The sequence below is a fragment of the Anopheles arabiensis genome, chromosome 2 (assembly GCF_016920715.1).
Source record: "Anopheles arabiensis isolate DONGOLA chromosome 2, AaraD3, whole genome shotgun sequence".
Lineage (NCBI taxonomy): Eukaryota > Metazoa > Arthropoda > Insecta > Diptera > Culicidae > Anopheles > Anopheles arabiensis.
Window position 1 is genome coordinate 93868183 of NC_053517.1, and position 23464 is coordinate 93891646.

General features: G+C 42.4%; 2 protein-coding genes across 4 annotated transcripts in view; both read right to left on the bottom strand.

Annotated features, from left to right (window-relative positions):
- LOC120898461 overlaps positions 1–15664 on the bottom strand; it is a 136917-nt gene extending 121253 nt beyond the window's left edge. For all 3 annotated transcript variants that reach the window (XM_040304358.1, XM_040304359.1, XM_040304357.1), the window contains exons 1-2: positions 15361–15664; positions 10756–10959 (exon numbers count right to left, since the gene is read on the bottom strand). The gene's annotated coding sequence lies outside the window, so the exon portion shown is untranslated. The remainder of the gene's footprint in view (positions 1–10755; positions 10960–15360) is intronic.
- LOC120898466 (probable salivary secreted peptide) lies at positions 8426–9812 on the bottom strand. Its single transcript, XM_040304363.1, has 2 exons — positions 9535–9812; positions 8426–9429 (listed from the first exon to the last, which is right to left on the bottom strand). Exons 1-2 carry the CDS (start codon positions 9715–9717, stop codon positions 9253–9255), a joined length of 360 nt encoding a protein of 119 aa, XP_040160297.1. The 5' UTR covers positions 9718–9812; the 3' UTR covers positions 8426–9252.
- Positions 15665–23464: the final 7800 nt, after the last annotated feature.

Sequence of the window (23464 nt, forward strand, 5' to 3'; positions counted from 1 at the left end):
AGAAGAGCAAAAAGAAAATGAAGTAATCTCTCTATTCCATTCGCTCACTTCCTCTCCGTTCCATCAGAGAAGGGGGAATCTTCTAGGCTTCGTGGAGTTCATTGAACAGAGCGAAGACGAAGAAACACGAGCTCACCTCACCTTCCAGCTAAAAAAATCCATTCCCTTCTATCTCGCTGGTATCGCTGGTTTGCACTGATCCGGCAAGTGATTGTGAGGGTACAAATTTATCCGCTTTTCCTCCGCTGGTTTGAACCGGTTCGAAGCGATTGCAGTCAATCAAAGCGGGTTGGCAGGGACGGGACGACCGGGAGACCCCGGGATGGCACCGAAATCGATCGGTCAGCAGTGTCATCCTTCCACGGAGCTGTTCGCCAAATCGGGCGAGTGTAGGGAGTGAAAAATCGATATCAAAACTAGGCATTTCATTTTGCGGGACGCTGTATTCATACATTCTTTCGCTCCTTCAAGGGGTTTTAGTTTTTCTTTTTCTCACAATGCTTCGTGCATTTTGTAACCAGCAAACCAATCGCCAAACACAGTTCGTTGTGCTTGACCTCTTTTGTTTATTTTATTCCGTATGCTGTGGTATCGAGCTCAAAACGAGCTCGTCGTAGGGAGATGTTTCGGAAGGAATCTGCTGGAGATGGGAGGACTTTTGGATTAAGTTACCTTGACCGGATGGGTATTGTTGGATCAGAAAGTTTTGCGCTGTGGTGCTGGCTGGAATCTTCCATGTAGAATGTAGTTTAATGTATTTTGACAGCTAATAAATAAGTGATTCGCTATGAACGGGTTTGACTCTTAATATTTGAGATGGATGATCAATCATGACTATTTACAGAGGCTAAATTGATTGAAAATAATATTTTAAAAATAATAATTCAATGGGCAATGTAAGCCAACGCCTTTTGGGCAAGGACTATCAGAACAATATAAAACTCTGTAACAAATAATAATAATTTTCTACTTCTTCAAATGATGTTATTGAATAATTTAAATCGCAAAAGATTCTTTATCACTTTTTGACGGTGTTTGGAGTCAGATTTGACTTGAAACCCGCCAACTGAAAATCAAATTATACTCAAAAAGGCAAAAATTATTCCGTTAACATTCAAGATTCAACATTCAACATCCATCTCAGTTAAACAAAATATAGTAAACAAATCAAGAAACACAGTGAAAACATGATGCCCGATATTTAGTAAATTTATAATTAAACAAAATGTCTGCATTCTTCCATAAAAGCTTCTTATTTTGATTACATATTCATTAAACCTTGCCATTAATCTTCCCCGCAGCTACATCTTATACGTAGTATCATCGTTTGCCACGAGCAATTTAAATCAATTAGCTTTACTTTCGCGCCCCATCCATAAAACCGTTTCCTTCGTCTTCATTAGGACTGGCAAGCGGCAGACAATCGCTCACGAACCAGCAATTAAAACTCATTACGCTTGCAGCTTTCGGCCTGTAAACACAATCTCATCATTTTCTGATTCATTCATCATCCAGATTGAAATTGCTCCGCTTGTTGATTGTCAAGTCGTTGCTTACTGTACTGCAAAAGCAGCAACCCCTTAGCTAACGAGCAAACACACAACGAGCAGCTCCTACGACCTATAAACTGACCATCGTCAATGATGTAGTAAGAGCAGCAAACGGCAGCAAAAATACCCAATGTTGGTATAATACCGCCGGGAAAGTATTGTGCCAGCAGGACACAAACGACTTGTGTTCCCTCTCGCCTCGTGTATCCGGAAAATGATGTTGTTGCTGTTTGTTTTTTGTTTTCCTTCTTTAAGCAATCTTTGCTACAACCACAACAGCAACCATTCGCGTTCCAGTTTACGATGCCCGCAAAATCGTTCATTTCTCCCAGACCCGTGGCTTTCTTCACCCTCTGTGTCGCAATTTCTCCGGGGGAAAGGAATTGAATTTTCAGCACACGAAAAAATGTCACTGCATTCTTTTGCAAAAAAGGGAAATACAACTAAAAAAGTTGTGTAGTTTGGTACGTGTTTACCGTGAATAAAGTAAAAAAAGCTAACACTTGCTGCTGCAGCTTGCTTTACACCAATGCCATAATTAATTTCCCGTATCAAGCTAAACAGAGGTTTTTATTTATTTTCAAGCAATGATGGTGTAGTTCGTTCTTGCTTCGGGGATCATTTTCTGCAAACAGTGCTTTGTCAGCACACTAACGATAAACCGAAGCGGAATGTTACGGAATTTCCTGCCTATCCTTAGCCAATTGCCCCTCTACTAAGGGTTGGAACAGCATCCTGCTCGCCACCCCGGAATGGTGGGGCAGAAAAGACGAAAGTTATGTCCCCTAAGCGCCATCGGAAAAGGGTTCACTGCAGTTCCAGCCAGTGTTATGAGGGACGCGTTTCAGTGGGAGGCAAACAAAAAAAAAGGACGGCTGGTGGCTTTAGTTTTCGTGACAAACAGTCATAAACTAATCCGGAATATCCATCGGGCGAACGTGGGGGTTGGATTTTTGTCCCTGAGCATGGCCGTGTAAACAACGGAACCAGGCATTAAAGTACGATTTAACGATTGGGGACGATTGTGACAGGATAACGAAAGTAAACATGTCGTAACTTGTATGTGAAGCAGACCAGCACAATACAAGGCGGCAGCGAGTGTGGGCAAGCAGGAAAGGAAAAACAAGTCAGAGACAGAAACTACTGAGAATGTGTTATACAACATGAAAACATTCCCTTTTTAACTGTTTAATGGTAACCTTAAAAAACCAAATTAAAATATATTCTCTTATTGCATACATTTAGGTGTATAACATATTTTACTTGCCTACATTTAGGCGTATCAAGGAGGGACGAACAAAATGGTTATTCGTATCGAATGATGATACATTTCAAATTCAAATATGTGTTAAATCTGTTAAATATATCTAGAATTAAATCCAGCTTTTTTAAATTATAAATATCAATCCTGAAAGCTTAAAAATAATGATAAAACACAGTTCCTTGCAGTCTATCATTCAACAGAACATAACGTTAATTATGCTAGCCACAGAAAGTGACGCCTCCGTCTCCATTAATTTTCTTTCCATTATCCTGTATATAGAAAATTATACTGCATCGGAACACAGCAGTAGCAAAAATAATAAATAAAAACGCCAACCGCTCAAAAACATTCCAAACACTCAGTACAAACGCTAAAATATAATTGCAAACTGATCCATATTTGACGGGCCCCCGGCGTGGCGTGCACACCACCGGCAGCCCACTTTGGTACCGTTTCCGTACATTCCCCGTGCGGCACATTCCTTTCTTTTATCGATATTGAGCCCTCTCCCCCGCAGGGGAACCATTTTCAATCAGACCCGGCACGGTAATGAACCGTGGGCGCTGTTGTGTTTTCTTGCCACCCCGTCCCCAAAAAAGGGGGCGGAATGTAGCAGGAATTTTGCCATTTGTGCGCCACCGGCTCCGTGCCCCGCCTGACAATTTTCAAAGGTTTTCCACGGTACGGAATGATGCTAGGAATAATAGGTTCGGTTTTGGAGCGTTCCTGCGCTGGAGAATTCAAGTGATTTTTTATTTGAGTTTTTTTTCCCGCTCCCACCATCTGGGGAGATCGTGTCAAAATGATGGCGAACGAATTATGAGCGCGGTCCAGCGCGAGAAGAAAGCGCGTCCTTCCACGGAAGGAAGATTTATTGCTTCCAAAATGTGGATGACTGGTCACGAGCGTGGTTTTTGAGGGGTTTTTTTTTGTATGTGTTTTATTTGTTTGCAAAAAACATCACAGAAATGAACGAAAAAAAAAGTACCACATCGTGTCCATCACAGCAAAAAAGCGAAAAACTGCACACACACAACAAGAGAAGCATGTTTAAGCCGCCTTCGGCAGGCTTCGGGAGGTTTATTTTCCGCTAAGGCTTCAGCTTTCGATGACTCGACGGTTTTGCCGAATCATCGCAACGGTCATTCGTTTAACATTTCGGTTCACTACCAACGAGCAAGAGCGAAGCCTATCTGCCGCAACATTTTGAACAGGAAGTAACAAACTTCCTCCACTCGAGATCCTCCGAAACCCAGGGACGGTCAGCATTTGATTGAAACGGATTGAGCCGCCAATCGAAAACAAGCACGCAGATGGATGATGAAATTGAACGATAAGTCCACAATTTGTGCCACCGGATATTGACCGGATAAGGGTAGCGGCACATTGTCACCGTTTATCGTGTCCCTGTTCTGCTGTGCTTTTCTCACCAGGTCTAGAATATTCGTGACATTTGTTTGATCAAAAACATTGCTATTTCAATTTCAGAAATTGGTAGATTCCACGGAATGGAAAAAGTACAAATTAAAGTATTGCAAAGTCATTCATTTGATCATTTAAAACTTTAATACATTTAATGTGAAGAAACCATTATTGAATAAAGCAATAATGTGCTTCAGTTTGCCTAACTTTAGGCGTTTCATGTTTATTCTACCTAATGGTGCCTATAGTGCAAACATTAAAGTGCAATATGGGCATTTCAGATACTTTTAGATCGATCCTAACATACATAATGCTTTATGATGTCATTCTTCAATAATTTAACGAAAAGACGGTACAAAAAATGCAAGTAGATTTTTATTTAATCAAGAAAAAAGTCATTTCACTGAAAATTACATCTTATATATCAATTTAATAACAAATCAATACAACCAAAAAGTCCAAACATAATTTTTATTTTCATTTCTCCCTCCAATTACTGCTATAGCTGCCATTTACAATAGTGCTGTGGTTATGAAAAAAAACTTCAAGTATACTTCCCTTTTCCAATTAAAATCCTTTCAGCGCACATCGAGCAGTCCACTCGTCCATAATGACATTTTCAAATGCACTTCAATTCCCACAGTATATGAATATTGTGCCCCGGGCGCAGCCAAACCACAGCACCAAAAAGTGTATTTTCCACTCCACAAAAATGCAACAGAATGGGCAAAACTTCAAAAACGCATTCCAATACACCCGGAGACGGGCAGTCAATCATGTGCGTGCGTGTGACATATCGTTTATTTTTATTTTTGATATCTCGCATCGTTTCGCTCTCACTGCGCCCGCCAAAAACACAATCAAACCCTGACAGCTGGCACGCGGAATGATGTACATTCCGAGTGGAATATGAAAGTTTTGCAGTTCGATTTTCCTCCTCCAACCTCCAACACCGCCAGCCGACGATGGCGAAAGGACACGCCAAGGACATTTTCGGATGTCCCACAGCAGCTGCCCAGCAGCACCGCAGGGTCGTGTGAGCGGTGAGTTGGCCGAAATCCTCACGAGCAGAGAAAACAATTTATGTTCTGAATATTTCTGCCCCGCCAGGGGATTCACCGCTTGAGCGGTGAAAGGCGGACGGTGAGCCAACATTGGGACGTTGGGTTCGTTTGGACTGCAACTCGAGCCGAACGGCAAACAGCTACAGTCTCTGAAATGGCATTCGTTTGCAGGGAAGGGGCAACAATCAGTAATGCAAAAAAAGACAGCGAAACGACGAGAGAACGCAGCCGTCCAAACCCTAGACAGCGCTCATACCAAACATAGCCATCATTCTAAACGAGCGCTTTACGCTTTGGGGCGGTTTGCTTGTGAAAAGTATGAAGATTACAGTTGTTCAGAAGTCGTCGGGCAGCTGGCTGGTGGAGTGGAAGCTGCTGAATACAATAAATATTCGTCTGAGTAATGAGTGGAATGCTTCTCCCGAGCGACGTCATACGCCCGCGCGAACCGAACGGCAATGCAAAAGCCAGGGAACACACACTTTACATTTTTCCCGCTACTGACATATGAAACCGAAAATAAAAACAACACAAAAACCGACACACAGCTTGCTCGCATCTTGGCAAGGACTTCGCATTCTTCGACCCGTTGCATAAGCGGTGCGTGGAAGACACACTTTTCACCTTCGGGCAACACAAATAGCAGCTTCGTTCGTTCCTTTTGGAGCCGACGACAGGGGCAGGGGTAGGGCTCAAAATTCCCACGGTTATTTTCACTGGCAGAGCAAAGCAGCAAACGTAAAAAAGAATCTCCCAAGCAACCGACACCGCCATACAGATGACACGATGGCACAGGACGATTCGAGCCGCCTACACGCGGGAGCAGGGCATTTTGTTCGCCCGCAAGCTGCGTGTGGGCACAGTGCGCTCCGATCTTCCAAAAAATACGATACACTCGCAAGGTGGTTCGTGGGAAAACCGTAACTGAAACACAAATTTAATCGAATATCATACCACGTTGGGGGAGGGAAGGGACAGCTCCAGCGGGTATTAAGATGCAGATAGCGAATGCTTGGTGCCGTGTTGTGTGTGAAAGTAAAATGCGCCCACACGCACGCCCTAGCACACTTGGGGATGCTGGTGCTGTCAAATGTCATCAGGTTACGTTCGGGTTGGTGGGAAGGTACTTTCGATAGCACCGAACGATATGCAGATATGATGTGGGTTGGTAATGCTGTGATGCTTCAGACAAGAAACGGTTGTTATGGAGTTTTTAGCTGTCGGAGAAGCCGTGTTTAGTCGACTCGGTGTAATCCTTGCTGAGCAGCAAAACAGAGTTGTGTTATCAAAATGAATGAGTTATAGAAACTCTAGTCTAGAAACTGTAGTCCGTTGAATCGAGTTCATGTACCGTTTGGGAGTTTGCATTAAATACAAGAAAACTTGGTTTAAAAACGCTGACAGAAAAGATTGGTTTGAATCTGTTAAGTTTTGGGCTTGCAAGTATTTGCTTCTTTCATGTGGACCAAAAATTAAGAGCTATTCATGTTTTATCAATGATTGAATTATGCGCAGCTAATTATGATTAGACTTGTTTTATGCTAATCGTGGAATTGTTTCGAACGATTTGGTTTTACTCCTGTATTAACACCTAAGCCGGTTTCGTAGTATAGTCGTCAAATCGAACGATTTAACAACATGCCATACGTAAGTATGGTAAGTAGATAGTCAGTTATCCTGCTATCGGGGGAATCTATAAGTCACTAAAAGCCAACCCCACAAGTAATGGTACAGACAGCCCTTGACCGACAACGGTTGTTGAGCCAAAAAGAAGAAGTGTTAATCTTTTATCATACTACATTACAAACATAAATTTTTGGGAAAACATATTTTTAAAAATCTCCCAGCGTGTGTTTCTCTAATCAAAAATACAACTGACTTTGTTAACGCCTAAATTACTGCAATTTCCTACACACAAACCATTTGAACTAAAAAATCGAAAAGTTTAACTATCCCACATTTTAAACTACAAACTCATGTGCTTGCGCTCAAAAGCTTCTTTTGCTTTAGAATACTATTTTGAATCAACAAGCAATTGAACAATTGTAATAAATTTTTTTTTTTGAAACCCCATTCACAAAACTCCTTGGCAACTGTTCTGTGTATAACCGTCTTGTCATTCCTCACTGCAAGACGATTAGTGATACAAAAGCGATGGAAAGCTGCTGTGATTCATTCTGGGCAGCAAATCAGCGTATCGGATCCATCAATCCAATATTAATAAATAGAACTCAGACGCTTCCAGGGCCGTTCACATGCTAGAAAAGCCGTAAGCGTACCATCGGCAAACAGACAGATAACGATCGAGCAAAAAAAAAAGAAGCTAAAGCTTAGGTAAAGGATGTGTATCCTTCTTTCTTCCCCCTCTGGCCACACACATCCTTCTCTTTATTATCGCATCACTGCTTAAGCCGAAAAATATTGAACTAAACGGCGTGAGAGTGGCCGTAGTGTAAAAACCATACCAAAGACAGTGATGCAAAAGTAATGAAAGCAGAAAAACTGGAAGCCTTTTTTTGAGATTGGCTTTGCACCCGTCCTCTCCCACTGGTGCTAAGACATCTTTCTGCTCTCATCCTTTAGAACAGCGCACAAAGCGTAATGCATCAAGCGTGGCAACAGACGCGCAACTCTTGCGTGAGAAAAACAATAACTCTTTTTGCTCCAATCCTTCAGGCAGTCGAGCGGAAATTGATTTATGCTCACATATGTGTGTGTGAGCTGTGCTAAAGGAGCCGAAGAGGAAGGTGTTGGCCGGATGGGTTGGTTTTCAATTTTCCATTTCCTGCACCACCAGTGGCGTTTTGCTTCCGTTTCCTTGGCCGCACAATTATTTTCCCATTTGTCTTCCGATTGCTTGCGAAAAGTTTCAGCTCTCTCTCGTTCGGTGAGAACGTTTGACAGCATCAGTGTGGCCTCCTGCCGGTAGCATTGATTCCGCTGCCGGAAAGTTACTTTACGAACGGACGATTTCAACGTTTGCACATTTTGAAACCCTCCCCTCCCTTGAGATGCATATTTGGTGATTTGCCCCTTGTTTCTCAACGCAAAGCTGGTCAGATGCTTAAGTGGAATGCAATAGAACAACAACAAACATTGAAGCTCACTCGCCACCAAAGCAGAGATTCGAGTTGGAAAAGTGGAAAAGAACATTTAAACTTTTTATTGTATTCAAGGTTTACATTCGATTGAAGTATGTTTTATGCATCGAATGAAAGTTTATTGAACTCCGCATTGGATAAACATAATTTCCCGTAAAATTACACTCTTTTATGTTTTTATATTATAACTTCCCCATTTTTCCACGATCATTTACGTGAAATTATCGTTAAATTACTAGGGACAGTAAAAACAAAGATTATGTTTATACGAAATAATATTTGTCCGTTAGGGAATACAATAATTTTGCGTTTTGTGCATAAAACATAATATTGCAGAATGTTTATGAAAAACAACGACAAACAATGTTAAATTTCTTTTCACACTACCTATTTTTACACCTTAAGGCTCTTAACGTGAGCAAATAGGTAGCGTGAAAATTATTGCTTCCGCTCTATAATTTTCTCCTATTTCTTTAAAATATTATGTTTTATGCACAAAACGCAAAATTATTGTATTCCCTAACGGACAAATATTATTTCGTATAAACATAATCTTTGTTTTTACTGTCCCTAGTAATTTTACGATAATTCCACGTAAATGATCGTGGAAAAATGGGGAAGTTATAATAAAAAACATAAAAGAGTGTAATTTCACGGGAAATTATATTTATCCAATGCGGAGTTCAATAAATTGTCATTCGATGTATGAAACCTCGTACTTCAGTTTGAATTGATAGAAATACAAAAAAATAACTCTAAAATTTTGTTTCCACTATCACACTAACTCTAAACACTGCTTCACGCGTGGAGAGGCTGAAAATCAGTTTCGTGCCTTTTATTCTCTTACAGCGTTACTTTCCGTAAATCTCGATCGTAAAGTTAAAGCGCTGGTACGGTTTGGAGGTAAGTTTCAGCGTCACATTCGATTGGTTCACTCCACCGGACACGATTCCCGCAAAGCCACCTTTGCCGCCCGGCACGTTATCACGGGTGAAGATAGCCGTAATGTTCGGTGGCCGGTACGCTCCCTGTGGGTAGAGTAAAGCACACAAACGGTTTAAGTTGTCAACTGCACGATGGAGACGATTGCTTCTTTTTTTCTTTTGGGCAGATTTGGTTCACACGCTACGTACCGCAGCAGGAAGATAGCGATAGATGCTGCTCTTCTCCGGCACTGGCAGCGAGTTGTTCACGACCACGGCATAATCGAGCAGACGATCTCCAGACACTCGGCGACCCCACTGGCGACTATCGCCATAAATCAGCACCACCGAAACGCTAAGAAAAATCACCAAACCGCACGTGAGCGCTTTCATTTTGAGCGGATAACTGCAACGCTACTTCAACTGACACAATACGCAACTTTCCGTTGTCTCTATGAACAGCTAATGAGCGTCTAGCTGCCAGTGAAGCGGGTCTTCCTCGTTTTATACCCCAAAAGCCGCTACGCTTATCAATCAACCCGTCACACAAACGTTACAATTATCAAAGCCACTTCAGGATGATTCATGCACAGCAAGCAACACTTCATAACGGACCGCTGATGCTGACATAAAAAAAAAAAAACAAAAACAAAACATTGGCAGTTACTTCAGCCTGTCCAGCGGCCATCAAACGCCTCTCCAATCAATTGGGGACAGATAGACGGGGGATGCATCGGTGGAAGGACTACGCTTGAGTGTTGTTTGTTCGCTTTTACTCATTCAACACCGGGTAGAGTGTGCTGCAACACACTCACATACGTCTTAGCTGAATAAACGATGAGAAACTGGTCACTTGCTCGGGCTCGTTCTACAATGCATTGGCCACCAACGTTCGGAAAGCAAGCGGGTTTGCGAAGAGTGAGGTTAGCAAACATATGTACACCTTACAATGTAACCACACACAATGAACAGTTTTCTCTGTTTCCCACACTCTCGCTCTCGTTGCACGTGGTAGAAGCTAGACCGATATTGAAATATTCAACAAGTTTTCTTCCGTGACATTGCCAATGGACGACTTTCGGTGGACAGCACAGCGTTCAAAGCCAATGTATTGATGAATAAGTAAGATAAATGGACTGTTTTACGGAAGAGTACGCTATCTCACATTGATTTAAACCATCTTATAGCTTTAAGAATCTTGCATTCAAGAAACAAATATTTAATCTGTTGGTCTATTCTTGTTCATATAAAGCTAGGACGATCTCGCACATGCTTTTTTTTAACATATGATATACCAGGTAAGACATCCGGTTCGAAGGACTAAACCTAAGAATACTCAAAATTCCCTAAATGTAATGTTTGTTCCATATTTTACAAAATATATCGAAAGTATGCAAAACTAAGGAAGTAATAAAAAATACAACAACTTACCTCAAGTTAAACCGAGCAAGCTTCTCACATTAAGCACCTTTTTCAGCACTGTGTTTACACTTTTCAATTATTTTTTTCGTTCACAACGTACACTTTGAACTATTTCTTTTTCTATTTTGATTTTAACACATTTAGTAATCACACTATTCTTATTCTGGATTAACTTTTCACTAATTCGCCTCTAGCACATAGACACACGCACACCTATAAAAATGTATAGCAAACGAGAAAAATAATGTTTTAAATTTTACAATTTCACAAACATTGCAATTAGTCGTACCTCACTTGCGACTGCAGTCATGTATATGGCAAACAAAAAGATATGTTTCGTAATTATAAAATGATTAACTTTTGCCTAATAAATCGCGTCATTAATTAGAATTACTTTACACTCCCCACATACAGAGTGCTTTTTGTCAGCGTTCCATATTCCGTTCGCATACTTCCTACACCAATAACGACCGAATCACGAAATGATGTAAATTTAATAGCATAATCCAATCACGGTACATCATCATGTTTTTTCATCGACACACAAAAGCAGTGAAGCAGCACTACGGACCGTCGATCCTCCTGCCACGTAGTGCGGCGCGTTTTCCGGCACCACGTAGAAAATCGATTATTCCGCCAAGCTTAAGCCGGAACGGCAAATCATAACGACAAAAGTGAATGGAAAGAAAATTTGGTCACATGTCTAGCCCATGCACCGGCGGTACGCACACAAGCCAAGCACGATTTGTGGCAGTGTGGCGGCTGGAACTAATATTCGAACGGCCCAACGAAAAAAAAGTGCGATGAAAAGCGCGAGCACGAGGTAAAGTGCCACAGAAAAAAGGGACACCCCAAAACCTGTGGTGGTGGGAAAATTCCTGCTCAACGAAATAACTGCCTGCGTCGCTATCTGGAGGAAAACCCGAAGGAACGCTGCTGCTGCTGCTACTTTAAGACATCATTACTTATGCTACTGATTTATGCTAATTAGCTTAAGCTTCCGTCCCCGTCCGCCAAATGAAGTGCAGATCGGGACGGACACCGACTTGCTGGGGCTTCCACGAGCCGTTTCGGATGAGTGAAAGCATACTTATATTAAATTGTCAATTACTATCCCGCTGGTACGGGACGGGACGGTTTGCTCGCGCTTATTGATTTTATACCCAGCAATGGGAGGGAAATTGGGAATTCAAAATAAATGTGTTGGTTGTGTTTAAAGCATTACATCTAATTTTCAGTACAATCTACAATTAATTTATTGTTAAATAATGAGTAGTGCATTATGTTTTTTTTTTAAATTTCCGTAAACTTAGTCTATTGTCTATATACGTAATTGCCTATGTGACAGCTATATGTACACATTAACTTACATCACAATTAAGGACCATTAACCTGCCTGGTTATCAATTATCTTTCTGTCAGAGGTGTCCGTAATTACATCGATCATAATTATATGCTTTTTAAATTTATCTTTTTGATTTTCCCTCGACTGATATAATTGCGTCGTTGCATGGGCGCGTAATTAAAAGTCTTTTGAAAGAAGAATTTTAAATTAAAATACATATGCAAATTCAATTGTATCCAGCAGCACCGAAAGAGCAATATTCATCGTCGAGGCAAACATTAATTAGTTCGAGCATTTTTGCATTTTTGTCCATACAATTACATTGATGCGTAAATAAGTCTGTAAATTACTACTTTTATTTGATTTTACCCCCAATTGTCATTATCTTTATATTTCGTTGACAAAAATAATAGCAATCCAAAAGTCGTTAGCGATTTTAGCTCGTAGCTAGCAAGCAATTTCCATCATTATTAAACCCTCATAAGCTCTATTTTTTGTTGCAAAATGAAGCTTGTGAAGAGAGAAATAAAAATAAATATTTTCTCCCCTTCAACACACACGAGGAGAAAAAAAAAATGGTCCAAACACATTAAAACGCAACGCAGGAAAGTAGAGACGTCTGCGCCGGCACTAGCATACCGCTGCAAAGGGACAACTTAGCCGGACCGTTTCTCATTTACTTGATGCAAAAACGGTTAAGTGTGTGTTGTGTGCTGGAGCAGTTTGGGTGACACCGATGCAATCACACTGTTCCGGAGTCTCTAACTTTTCCGGTGTTTGCTCGTTTTTTGCTTGCCCACTCACTCTGTTCCTCTCTGTCTGTGCACCGTTTCCTCCAGAGACTCATTAGTGTGTTGGAATTATTACTTTCGCTACGGTTCTGCAATTTTTGCCGTTTTTATGTTACTCGCTGCAAATGGACGGAGAACAGGGAGTGAAGATAGATTAAATATTATTTGTTTTCTCTCCCTTTGCTCAAGCAATCATTGCTACCATTTACTTTTACGTAAAAAATATGAAAATAGCACAAAACATAGCGGAAGCGGAACATAAATCCCCTGCAACAGAAGCAACTGCAGCTCGGCAGGACGCATTCGGTACCTAATTTCATTACATTTTCCATGAAAAATCACATCCAATTCCACACATCACACAGGATTGCTCAGCACAATGAATGGCATGAGTGGCTGTAAAGTGTGGAAAGGTTACAAAAAACACACACACACACATCCAAGGGAAATTCATTCTCTTTCCACCGCCAGAGGGAAACCCCCCAAACCCTCGCTGTGATCATCAATCATAATCACAGCAAGGCGCATATGGCTGTGCTCGCAAATGCTGATGGAAAACTTTCTCTGAAATGTCATCCCCATACACACACTCAGGCACACAGATACAGCACGACTAGAAACGAACGCCTGGTTTCGCATAGGCGCTGCTAGACCTGGCAGTAGGTACCAGCACAGTACCGTCCTTGTGGCACCGCGAACATGAACCTTCGTCAGTTTTCGAAACCACTTAATGACACTTTTGAAAAATTGTGCCTCACAAAACCGTACCATCGCAACGAACGAAGTGTAGAGAGCAAAAAAACACACAACTCCGTATCACGGCGGCTGGACTTAACTTTTGGTTCGTTTTATTAAAGAAAAGGATCATATTTGCATAACCGTATCAGCTAAAAGGATCGTTATTTTTTCCTCCTCAACTCGCAGCTCTCTGCAGCAGCATGCAGGACGGTGGCAATGCTTGCACAGTCATTTCCACCCGGGCAGGCAGCTCTGCCAAGCGAAAAATCCGAAAAATTGGTGTCCAGTTTTGTTTGTTTCTCTACGTTTCGCAAGGGCGCACACACGGGCAGAGACGCAGCATGACGACACACCGGATACCGGATGCAGATTCTCGCCCTGCAAACTGTGCAAGCCGCTATCGCGCTCGACCACTTTTCCACTGGGCAGAACTGGGGGTGAAGGAGGCGAAAACGGGGAAGTCATCGTAAATTGCTCTACTTTACTCCACGGCACAGCTGCCCCCTTGCTGGTGAAGCGCAGCAGAAGTAGGAGAAGGGAAGTATGTTTGCATGCATTTTTAAAATGCAGTTCACAACCGTCATCCTCGCTCGGTTTCTCGTTCTCCCTCTCTCTCTCTCTCTCTCTGCTACGAACAGTATTTCTCCTCTGTTGTGGCCCGGTTTTCCGATGTATTGCGGGAACGAGTTCAAGGTCACGTCCGTCTCACAACAAAAACGATTCGCATGTCGGCGGCATTGGCACGGATCGGTTCCCAGGCACAACGCACACATACACACACACACATTGCGTCCCAATTGGGGTGGAAAAAGACAGCCTCACAAACATATGGACACAAACTCTGGGTTCCGTTTTGGGCTGACCTTGATGACCGTGATGGGAGATATGATTTTGAATTTAAAAATTAAACTAATCTCTTTACAACGTATTTTAATTACATAGAATGCTTTTGAATAATGCACTTTCATTTCAGTGGCTCAAAAAAAAAACATCGAATATATTGGAATGGCAAGATCCTGTGCTCCTTTCTGCCTGACAGTGGAGTAGTGGAAATGTTTGACGTAACTGCATGCTTCGCCTCTCCTCGTCATAACTCGTCAGCTGTCAATCGCAACACAGGAAACGATGTTACGTTTTTCCTTCCCGCTGTGTGCATGAGTGTGTTTGTGTGTGTGTGTTTGGGTGATATGTTTTTGCTTCTATTGCGTCATTTCTCTCTTTTCGCAACTGCACGGGACACACACACGCACGTTATCATTTTCACAAACACGGCACAGGGTGATCCGAAAACAGCACACACAAACACACCCACCGATGGGGCCCAGTGGGAGATACTGGAAAGATAAACACAACACCCACTATGTTTGTGCCTTTCTTCTCACATCGTTGCATACAAATATACACATAGGTACGCATACAGGCGCACAACCGAACACACACTGGCAGTAGATTCAGAAGTAGATTGAAGAAGGGCTTTATTTCTATGGATGATTCTATGCTAAATTTAAGGTTATTTTTCCCATTCAGAAAAAAGTAAAGAAGAAAGGTTTAACCTTTCCATAAGTCTTAGCCAAGAGTATCGCTATGCGTAGGAAAACTTCCTTTGAAGAAGATGGGAGACGCATCCCACCAGGCGTCTCCATTTCTGTAATTAGCCTTTCATATCAAACACTGGGCGGGAAAAGCTGAGCAGTAAATTAAAAAAAAAACCATATCAGTTAATTTCAGAATTTAACCTACGTTTCACTCTTCATTCTGCGTGTCTGGGGGAAAAAAACACTTTCACACTGTTGTTCACAACGTTTGCGAGCTGGTAAAGCAAGCGCTTTACACTTTGGAGGAACACACGAATAGCACACGAGTGCACCACCCGCATCTAACGGGGGCTTTGCCGCGCGTAACGGATCACTAGAGAGAAAGAGGGGGAGGGAGTTGGGCGGTGATGCTCAGATCCTTCTCTTTCCGTCGGCGGTACACCACCAGGATGCCAATTTGCCACCGTAGCGACGAAAAAGTGTAATCCAACGAACCCGCACCAAATCTACATCTCGACTGAATGGACTAAACAGCCAACGACCGTTGCCAGCCTCACGAGCTTCGAAAGAGAGAGAGAGAGAGAGAGAGAGAGAGAGAGACAGCGATAGAGAGTCATCGTGCGGCTTCGTATGAGTATCCTTTTCGTGCGTCGAGCACCAGCTGGTCGAAAATGAAGGCAGAGAAAGCGCGATGCGAGAGAGTGAGTGGTTTGTATCACGTGAGCTTCGGTGAACAGTTTGCTCCAGCAGTTGACTATCACACAAGCCCGAGTACAAAATGGGAAACAAACATGGCACCAGCTCTACACACACATACATATACATACACGCACGCACAGCTCTCTCGCTTTCCTATTGATCACGCTGGTCACGTGTGCATTCGTCATAACATAAAGCTGCGTGGGTGTCAACAAACAATGGTGCGAGAGGCTGCCGAGCGGTGCGAGAATGCAAGAGAGAGCCCGGCCCGTTTGGAGCACGGGTGGCGATGGGCGGTAAGCACATGACGGCACGGCCTGAACGGTGCTGCAAAAGGGTGTGCGTGAGTGCATCTCACAGCTGGTTTGGAAGCGTGCTGGGTAGGCGAGAGCGTGGCGAAGTTGGCGCTTTTTTGGCACTCGCGAAATAGCGAGTTTGCGCAGCTGCGGCCTGGAAGTCGGTACCGTTCAGCAGCGGGCAATGTCGGAGCGTGTGGTTTTGTGCTGGCGTACACTGTAAACTTGATTCGGTAGGGTTTGTCGTTTCGGTGTTGGTTTGAAATTGTTCAAACGGATTATTTTCAATTGTATGTATATTAAAGCATAAGAAGCGAAATTGTTAACAGATAGTAAAAAATGTAATACAATATCACACGAATAAACATTGCATCAATTGCATTTGATCCATTTGTTAGGCGTGGTGCATAGTTTCAGGCGCAATTTAATGCTTCATCATTTTTAACGCCTAAATGTATACAGTCAAAGTGCAAGTAAAATGGAAGCAACAAAACATTATAAAAAGGAAGTTACAATACTAAAAACGAGAAATTTGGAGTTCTGATAGTGTGAAATTCTTAAGTTAAAAATGATCTTTTTTAAATGTTTTTTAAATGTAAACTGAAAATACATTTTTCATTTTTGTTCCCTACAGAATAATAAAAAAAAAAACTTTGTAATTTTTTAATTCATTTTATGCATTAATTTTTACATTTTGATTCGTACCTTTTGTACATTTAATAAGCATCAAATTACGCTATACTAAACTTCTAGACCAAATTAGCAAAAGGTAGATAAAACTTTATATTTCCTTATATTACTGATGTTTAAAGTTTCATGAATAGATGATAAATTTCCACCGGGAAAGATGAATAATTTCAAATGACACATTAATTTGCAGCGATCGCTTTTATTAAGGTTATACCCATTCATTAAATTTAATTGCAGTGAAATGCTTGCTGCTATGAAATAGTTGCATTACTTACATAAATTCCTCACGTTGTTGATTCATTCAAAGCATTCTAAAAGCCGCAGTTGCAGTGCGAGGAATTTCATTAAAGGGTGATTGGACCATCGGTTTCGGAAACAGCTAATACAAATTTGATTGTGGTTAATTACGACATTCAACTCGATGCGATTGTTACACTATGGCTTTGAAGTAAGCTTTAACATTGCTATAGTTAATTTCAATATAAAATACCGTCTTCACTTGCAAGAAATTATCGGTGACCTCGATACTGCAAAAGAATGTTCAAAGCGGATTGTTCACCCGTATAATTTCACGTTAACCGACACAAAGTTATAGTGCTTAGAGACGACTGCTGTCCCTTTACACACAACCGTACCCAACTTAACAATAACACAGACACGGTACGAAGAGATCGTACTTGCTTATCGTCGACTTCCAGCCAGTCAAGCGCTTTCAGCAACGAAAATGTCAATGAAAAATGATTTTCCGACCATGTACGTTTCCAGATGATTTGGCAACCGCCCTGGCGCATCACTGACACAGGTGAACGTACCGGTAGACATCACTCCACCCACCCACATCGGCATTTCCTCCAGCATATCCATTTTTCGTTTTCGTCCCTTCGTCCTGGTCGCATGGGCGGCTTCGTGCTTCGTGGAAATGAAAACACATTCATCTCGCTACGCCGTGACTTGATGACAGCTTTAGCTACTCCATCTACTCCCTGCCCCATGCGTGCCCATCGTATGTGTGCTAAACCATCGTTCGTTCCATCCGCCCAACTGCTCTCCCCCCCCCCCTCTCCAATGCCAATAGCATTCCGAACGGGGCCATTGACATGGCAGGCGAATGAAATGGAATTGGGAGAAACATGATGAAGGTAATTGCTCTGGAGGAGTTCCAAAAGCGTCAGCGGATGTGGGCGAAACGTGGCAAGCGAGGCGAAGGCAGCTCGCTAGAACCACACCACAACCGTGACACAGCTCTCAACCTTTCCCTTTGTCCTTATTTGCTGCTTGTGGAATGAAAATAAACGACCGCAGCCGACCGACAGGTCGCCGCGTCACCCGCTTGGAAAGATCGTTCATTCAAAACGGAAAGATTCATCACCTTGAGCGAATGTCCTCGAAGCCACCTCGCTCCCATGCCCGTGGAATGTCTACAAAGAATCACAAAGTCTGAAACAATGTGGTTATGCGTCGCCCGCGCCGTACACACGTTTCCTCGGGATTCGAAAACACATTCACAGGAGTTCTTACTTTTGGGCTTGCGTAAGAACATTAAGTCACTCCTCAAAGTAACGAATGCGTGCCGAACACACATTCACAGCTCCCTCCGCAGACAATGGCAGTAGCTCCTGCTACATTCTCTTGTTCCTTCTCATCAACACAAGAAACCATTTTTTTGTGAGGTGGATGCTGCGTTCCACAACCGCCAAAAGAGTGAAAAAGAGAGTGAAGTGATAGTCATTTTGAAAACAGGAAGAACGATAATCCGAATGCCCCGGCCGTCCATCTAGATACGCCAAATGTCCTTGAACTTTTGCGCCTCGTGACATGGCCACTGGGTGCAGATATCCAGGACGAAAAAGGTAAGCGAAACTAGAACGAACCGAATAAAATCATCTACCGCATCCTTTCGGCTCGCTTCTAGTCGCACACGGTGCGCACGGTCTCCTACGGTCTGCTCTAGTTCTTGGCCGTGACGATGCAAGAGAATTCCGAGAAACAGTGTGCGAGTCCGGAGAAACGGGGGAAGCGAGAGGCACAAGCTAATAAAAAGCGGTGAAGATTAACGAAACCTTTCTGACGTCGATCACCATCCGGCGGTGGAGGCTTTTCGTAGACATGAAAACACAAATATACGGTAGCCGGGGGCACAAGAGCCATCAGACGTGTGGTTTTACTTAAAAATGTCATTGAAATGAAGTTTTTTGTTTTTCTTTTCATAGAAAAGATTCTTTGAATCCTAAACAAAACCATTTACATTTAGAAAATACTTTGCACATAGCAGTAACATAATGTGCCAGGTTGTTATATAATGTATAACTGTTACATAATGTGTGTTACATTTCTAACAAACATTTTATGTTTATAGTATTTCATAAAACGGCTCAGGAGTAGAAAATTTACTTTTTGTTAAATACTCTTGCTTAATCTTGTTATGCGCCTAAATGTATGCAATCTGCAATTCCTGAGGGACGCCGCGCTATGTCTTATTGTTTAATTCCATTTTCTTTTTGAAAAAATATCTAATTCTAATATGTTTCATGAAAATTACATATTTTACAATCACAATTTCACATAGCAATTGAATATGTCACCTGTAAGCACAATTACAGGAGAAATATTAAATATTATAAGGGTTTTAATCAGTAAAAAACGAAACGAAATTTACGTTAAACAAAGCAAAATTCTGAGTTATTTGAGTGGAGCATAACGGATTAGTTAGGCCTTAATTTATAATATGCTAGTGCACAACTCAACAGCAACAATTAACTTTCACTGAGATGCCGGTAGTAATTGGCTTCACAAGGTACAATCGATCTCTCTTTGCCCTACACTTACACACACTCAAACAGTGTACCCCAAAAGAAGGCTCGTCTCCGTTCACTTTTCGAAGAAAAGAATGTTACCACCACGGCTCCCTCCCACCAAGCGCAAAGAGATAGACGCGGAGCATAGCAATGAGCAAAATAAATGTTGATCACGTTCCAGCCGTTTGCTGTCGCTCGTAGCAGGACGTCGTTAATGGCTTACACCAGCCAGCAGGCCGGATGTGTTGCTACATGTGTTGGTGCATGCATGTACGCTCCAGCGATTGGGATAGCATAATTTAGGCATGAGGCAATGAGGCGAGAGATTCTTTCACTTTGCTCCGCCCGTGGGGGATAGCGCGAGCGCAAACGAAATGACTCAAGAAAATCATACATTAGTAGTGACACACAGTGGCACATCCTCACAAAGAAGTCGTTTTCTCTTGCATCGTGTGTTTGTATATGTAATGGTGTCTCTGGTGTGTTGGTACAAAAGGTGGATCCGGTTCGGTGCTTCCTCCTCTGCTTATTTATGTATTTTCGTCCGAGCCAACTGAGGACGCTTTATCGCCCGCCCCGATTGCTATTGATTGTCTTGGGGCAGTTTTAATGCGCACCGTCCGCAGGAAGGAAAAGCCTAACGATACCAGCTTTAAGCACGAAGCACATACGATGAAGTTAATGAGATGGAAAGGACGGCGGGAGCCCGATTCACAGGCAGATGTGGTGTACTAGGTCCTGAATTACCATGGTTTTGGGTTCCGCGCTAGGTATTCAATCAATAATCATTTCTGCACCTCGGGGAGCTTGGCGAAAGACAAACAAAGCGTCTCCCGTTTAGGCAGCACGAAGGTACTCTTAAAGAGAACATTCGATTAAAGCTCATCCTACCGATAGCATCGGCATTGATTCTCTTAAAGAGATGATTTGCGTGATACAAGGCACTGCAAGTAGCAATGATGGGCCGTATTGACTTTCTCCACATCGGAGAGAAATAAATACCAAAGGTTCCTTTACAGGTTTTGCGCCGTATCAAGCACCATTTCTCAGGTGGCATCGGATCAATGTATCCGATTTTATAGGATCCCAAATCAATTCGATGCGTAAGAAGCAGACCCTATCTCTGCCTCAAGCAGATAAAGGAAGTTTTTGGGCTTTGCCTTGGGGGGTTTAGATTGATTGATGAATATGTCGATTATTTACGATGAATCGTACAAATCCTAACCTAATCCAAGCGTTTCCCGGGAAGGTAATCGAATGGTCATGCGTTTTATTTACAACCAGACTCGACAGACTGCGGAGGCCTGTGCGTCCTTTTCCATAATGTATGTAAAAGTATGCCAAGTTTCTATCGACATGGCTGACTTCCAGGAATAAGGAGAGAATAAGTTTTTTTAAATCCTGAATTAATTCATTCAACTATTTCTACAAAATTAGCTTTTTGAGGGCAATAAAGTTATATCAACCCCATCAAAAGTCTATGATAACGTACCAAATTGGTGCTACTTTCAGATATTATTATACAATTTTACTCTAATTCTCTGAAGTTGCTTGCCCAATGACTGATTGTATTAAAAGCAAATCATATGACATTTCATTCATATACGTGGGCTGCCCAATAAATAGCATTCCGAGTTGTCACGCCTATTTTATGCTAATTGCTAAAAGCTTAGCATGAAACAAGATAGTGTGCTGACATTTTAGATTTCAGCAAAACTAGAAATGCGTCAGCAACAAGTTTTGTGTACGAAATAGAGTGACGTGAGAGATAACTTAGTTTCCAACGAAGCGCAATTCCACATGGAGGCAATTTTCCACTACAAACTATGCCGTCGGAACATCCCAAATGAGTTCCAATTGAGTTGTAACACGTCATCCTAAACAGTTTTAAAACGAATTCCCATAAACTCCCACATACTCTAACACAGCTCTGTAACTCATCCAAATGCTTTAATTGATGTCTTGATCGATCAATTTAATTCCCCGTGGGAAGAGAACCATTTTATGAATAAATACTTAGACACGAACGCATGTGAACCTTCCGACGGCGTGGTGTGCGAATGTGTGAAGGTGTCCACCGAGCGCAAGAAGTGATTTATATACAATTTTGAGCAAGCACATCTAGAAGAAAAAGCAATTTATCATTTATCCATTTTTCCTTCGCCACCCCGCCTACAAAGACCCTTCTTATTTTCCATTCCCGGGTAGTTTCAGTCCTGCGAACCCATCTTTACTGTTGATCATGATGAAGCTGAAGCTAATGATGATATCGTTCAGGATAGCTGTGGTGTGAGGGTGTGTGTGTTTGCTGCGACGTTACGTGTACAGTGGAGATTTTCCATTGGAAAACGGGGCTGAGGTGTGTAGCAGCTTCCAGTGCACACGATTGAGCCACCATTGAAACAGCGCAGCGCAGAGCAAGTAGCAGATGATTAAGTTATACCATCCTGCGAAATGGATTGTGACGCAGGGTTTGCTCGTATAGAAAATAAATTGCCTCCCGCACCATGCTGCTGTATTATTGAATGAGACATTTATAGCAACCGATTAAAGCTACATGGCGTAAGGAAGGGGTGTAATGGTCTACCGATAAAAATAAGCTATTCCAACGCAACGTAAAATGCTGTTGGAAAAGACTCTTTGAAAGGTTTCGGTCTTGAAACCGTTGCCGTCAAATCAGCGCCTAAAGTTATGCAATGCCGAGCACAACAGTTCACGCCAAAGACTTGTTTCGGTGATACCTAGCACCTCATTATGGCGTGATACTTCTTAACAATTCCAAGAACTGTTATTGGCACTATGAAAATCTACCAATAACAACAAAGAAACCAAACTACAACAAACTACAACCAACGAAAAAAACAGACTTCAATACAAGGAGTTGACACCATCAAGACGAAACACTTTATGTTCCACCACCATCACCATCGATCGTTCATAATTCGTCATCTTATTTCCTCTCCGAGAAAATGGGAAAGTTTGAATGGAAAAACTTGTACCGAGCAGCGGCTCCCGCGAAACCTCCCCTGGCACTGTGTCACGGGAAGTGGATTCACCGGATGAATGGAAATGACGACGGCAGTAAACGGATTACCGGACGACGAGCTGTTCTGGGGTGAACGAGGTACGTCAACCCTGACGCCATCCATCCAAGCGCACACGGACGACGGGTTTCGATGTTTACTCCTTCTTTTCAGGCGCTATCGTATCCTTTTTTGGGCCCCGATCTGGGTGCGATCAATGGGTCGAGAGAGCTTCGATCCCCAGCCAGCTTCATTATGCTTCCATTCACGGACCGAAAAAAAAGGAAGGGACTTCAACGGAGCTGTCAGATGTAAAGATGCAGTACACAGTGAAGGCCCTCTTTTTCACTCGGTTATAAATGAACCGGTTGAAACCTTGTTGCTCGGTTTTACTTGCTCATTTTCCCTAGACGTCTAGGTGCTAGAAGGCAAAGCACGTAAGAAAAGTGTCGTCGAACATCATTAACCCGGGCGAAAGTAAACCACCCATCGGAAGGTGGTTATTAGTGCTGGTTGAGTCTCCAGGCGCTTTATCACTTTATCCCCTTAATCCTCTTGTTCATCATCGTCGTCGCCGCTGCTGCTGCGGCACTGCGCGAATGGTAAATGTCTTTATGAAAACACTTTTCCGTACGTGTGGTGGTTTTGCTGTAAATCGTTAATATTTGGTTGTTTCTTTTCCCGTGGAGAGACAGGAGGAAAGCGACTGAAACAATATTTTTTTCCTCACCCCTTTCCACCACACTTTGAGCGGCAAAGATTGATAAAAGCTTAAACATTTTGCGTCACCGAACGTGACGGAGATA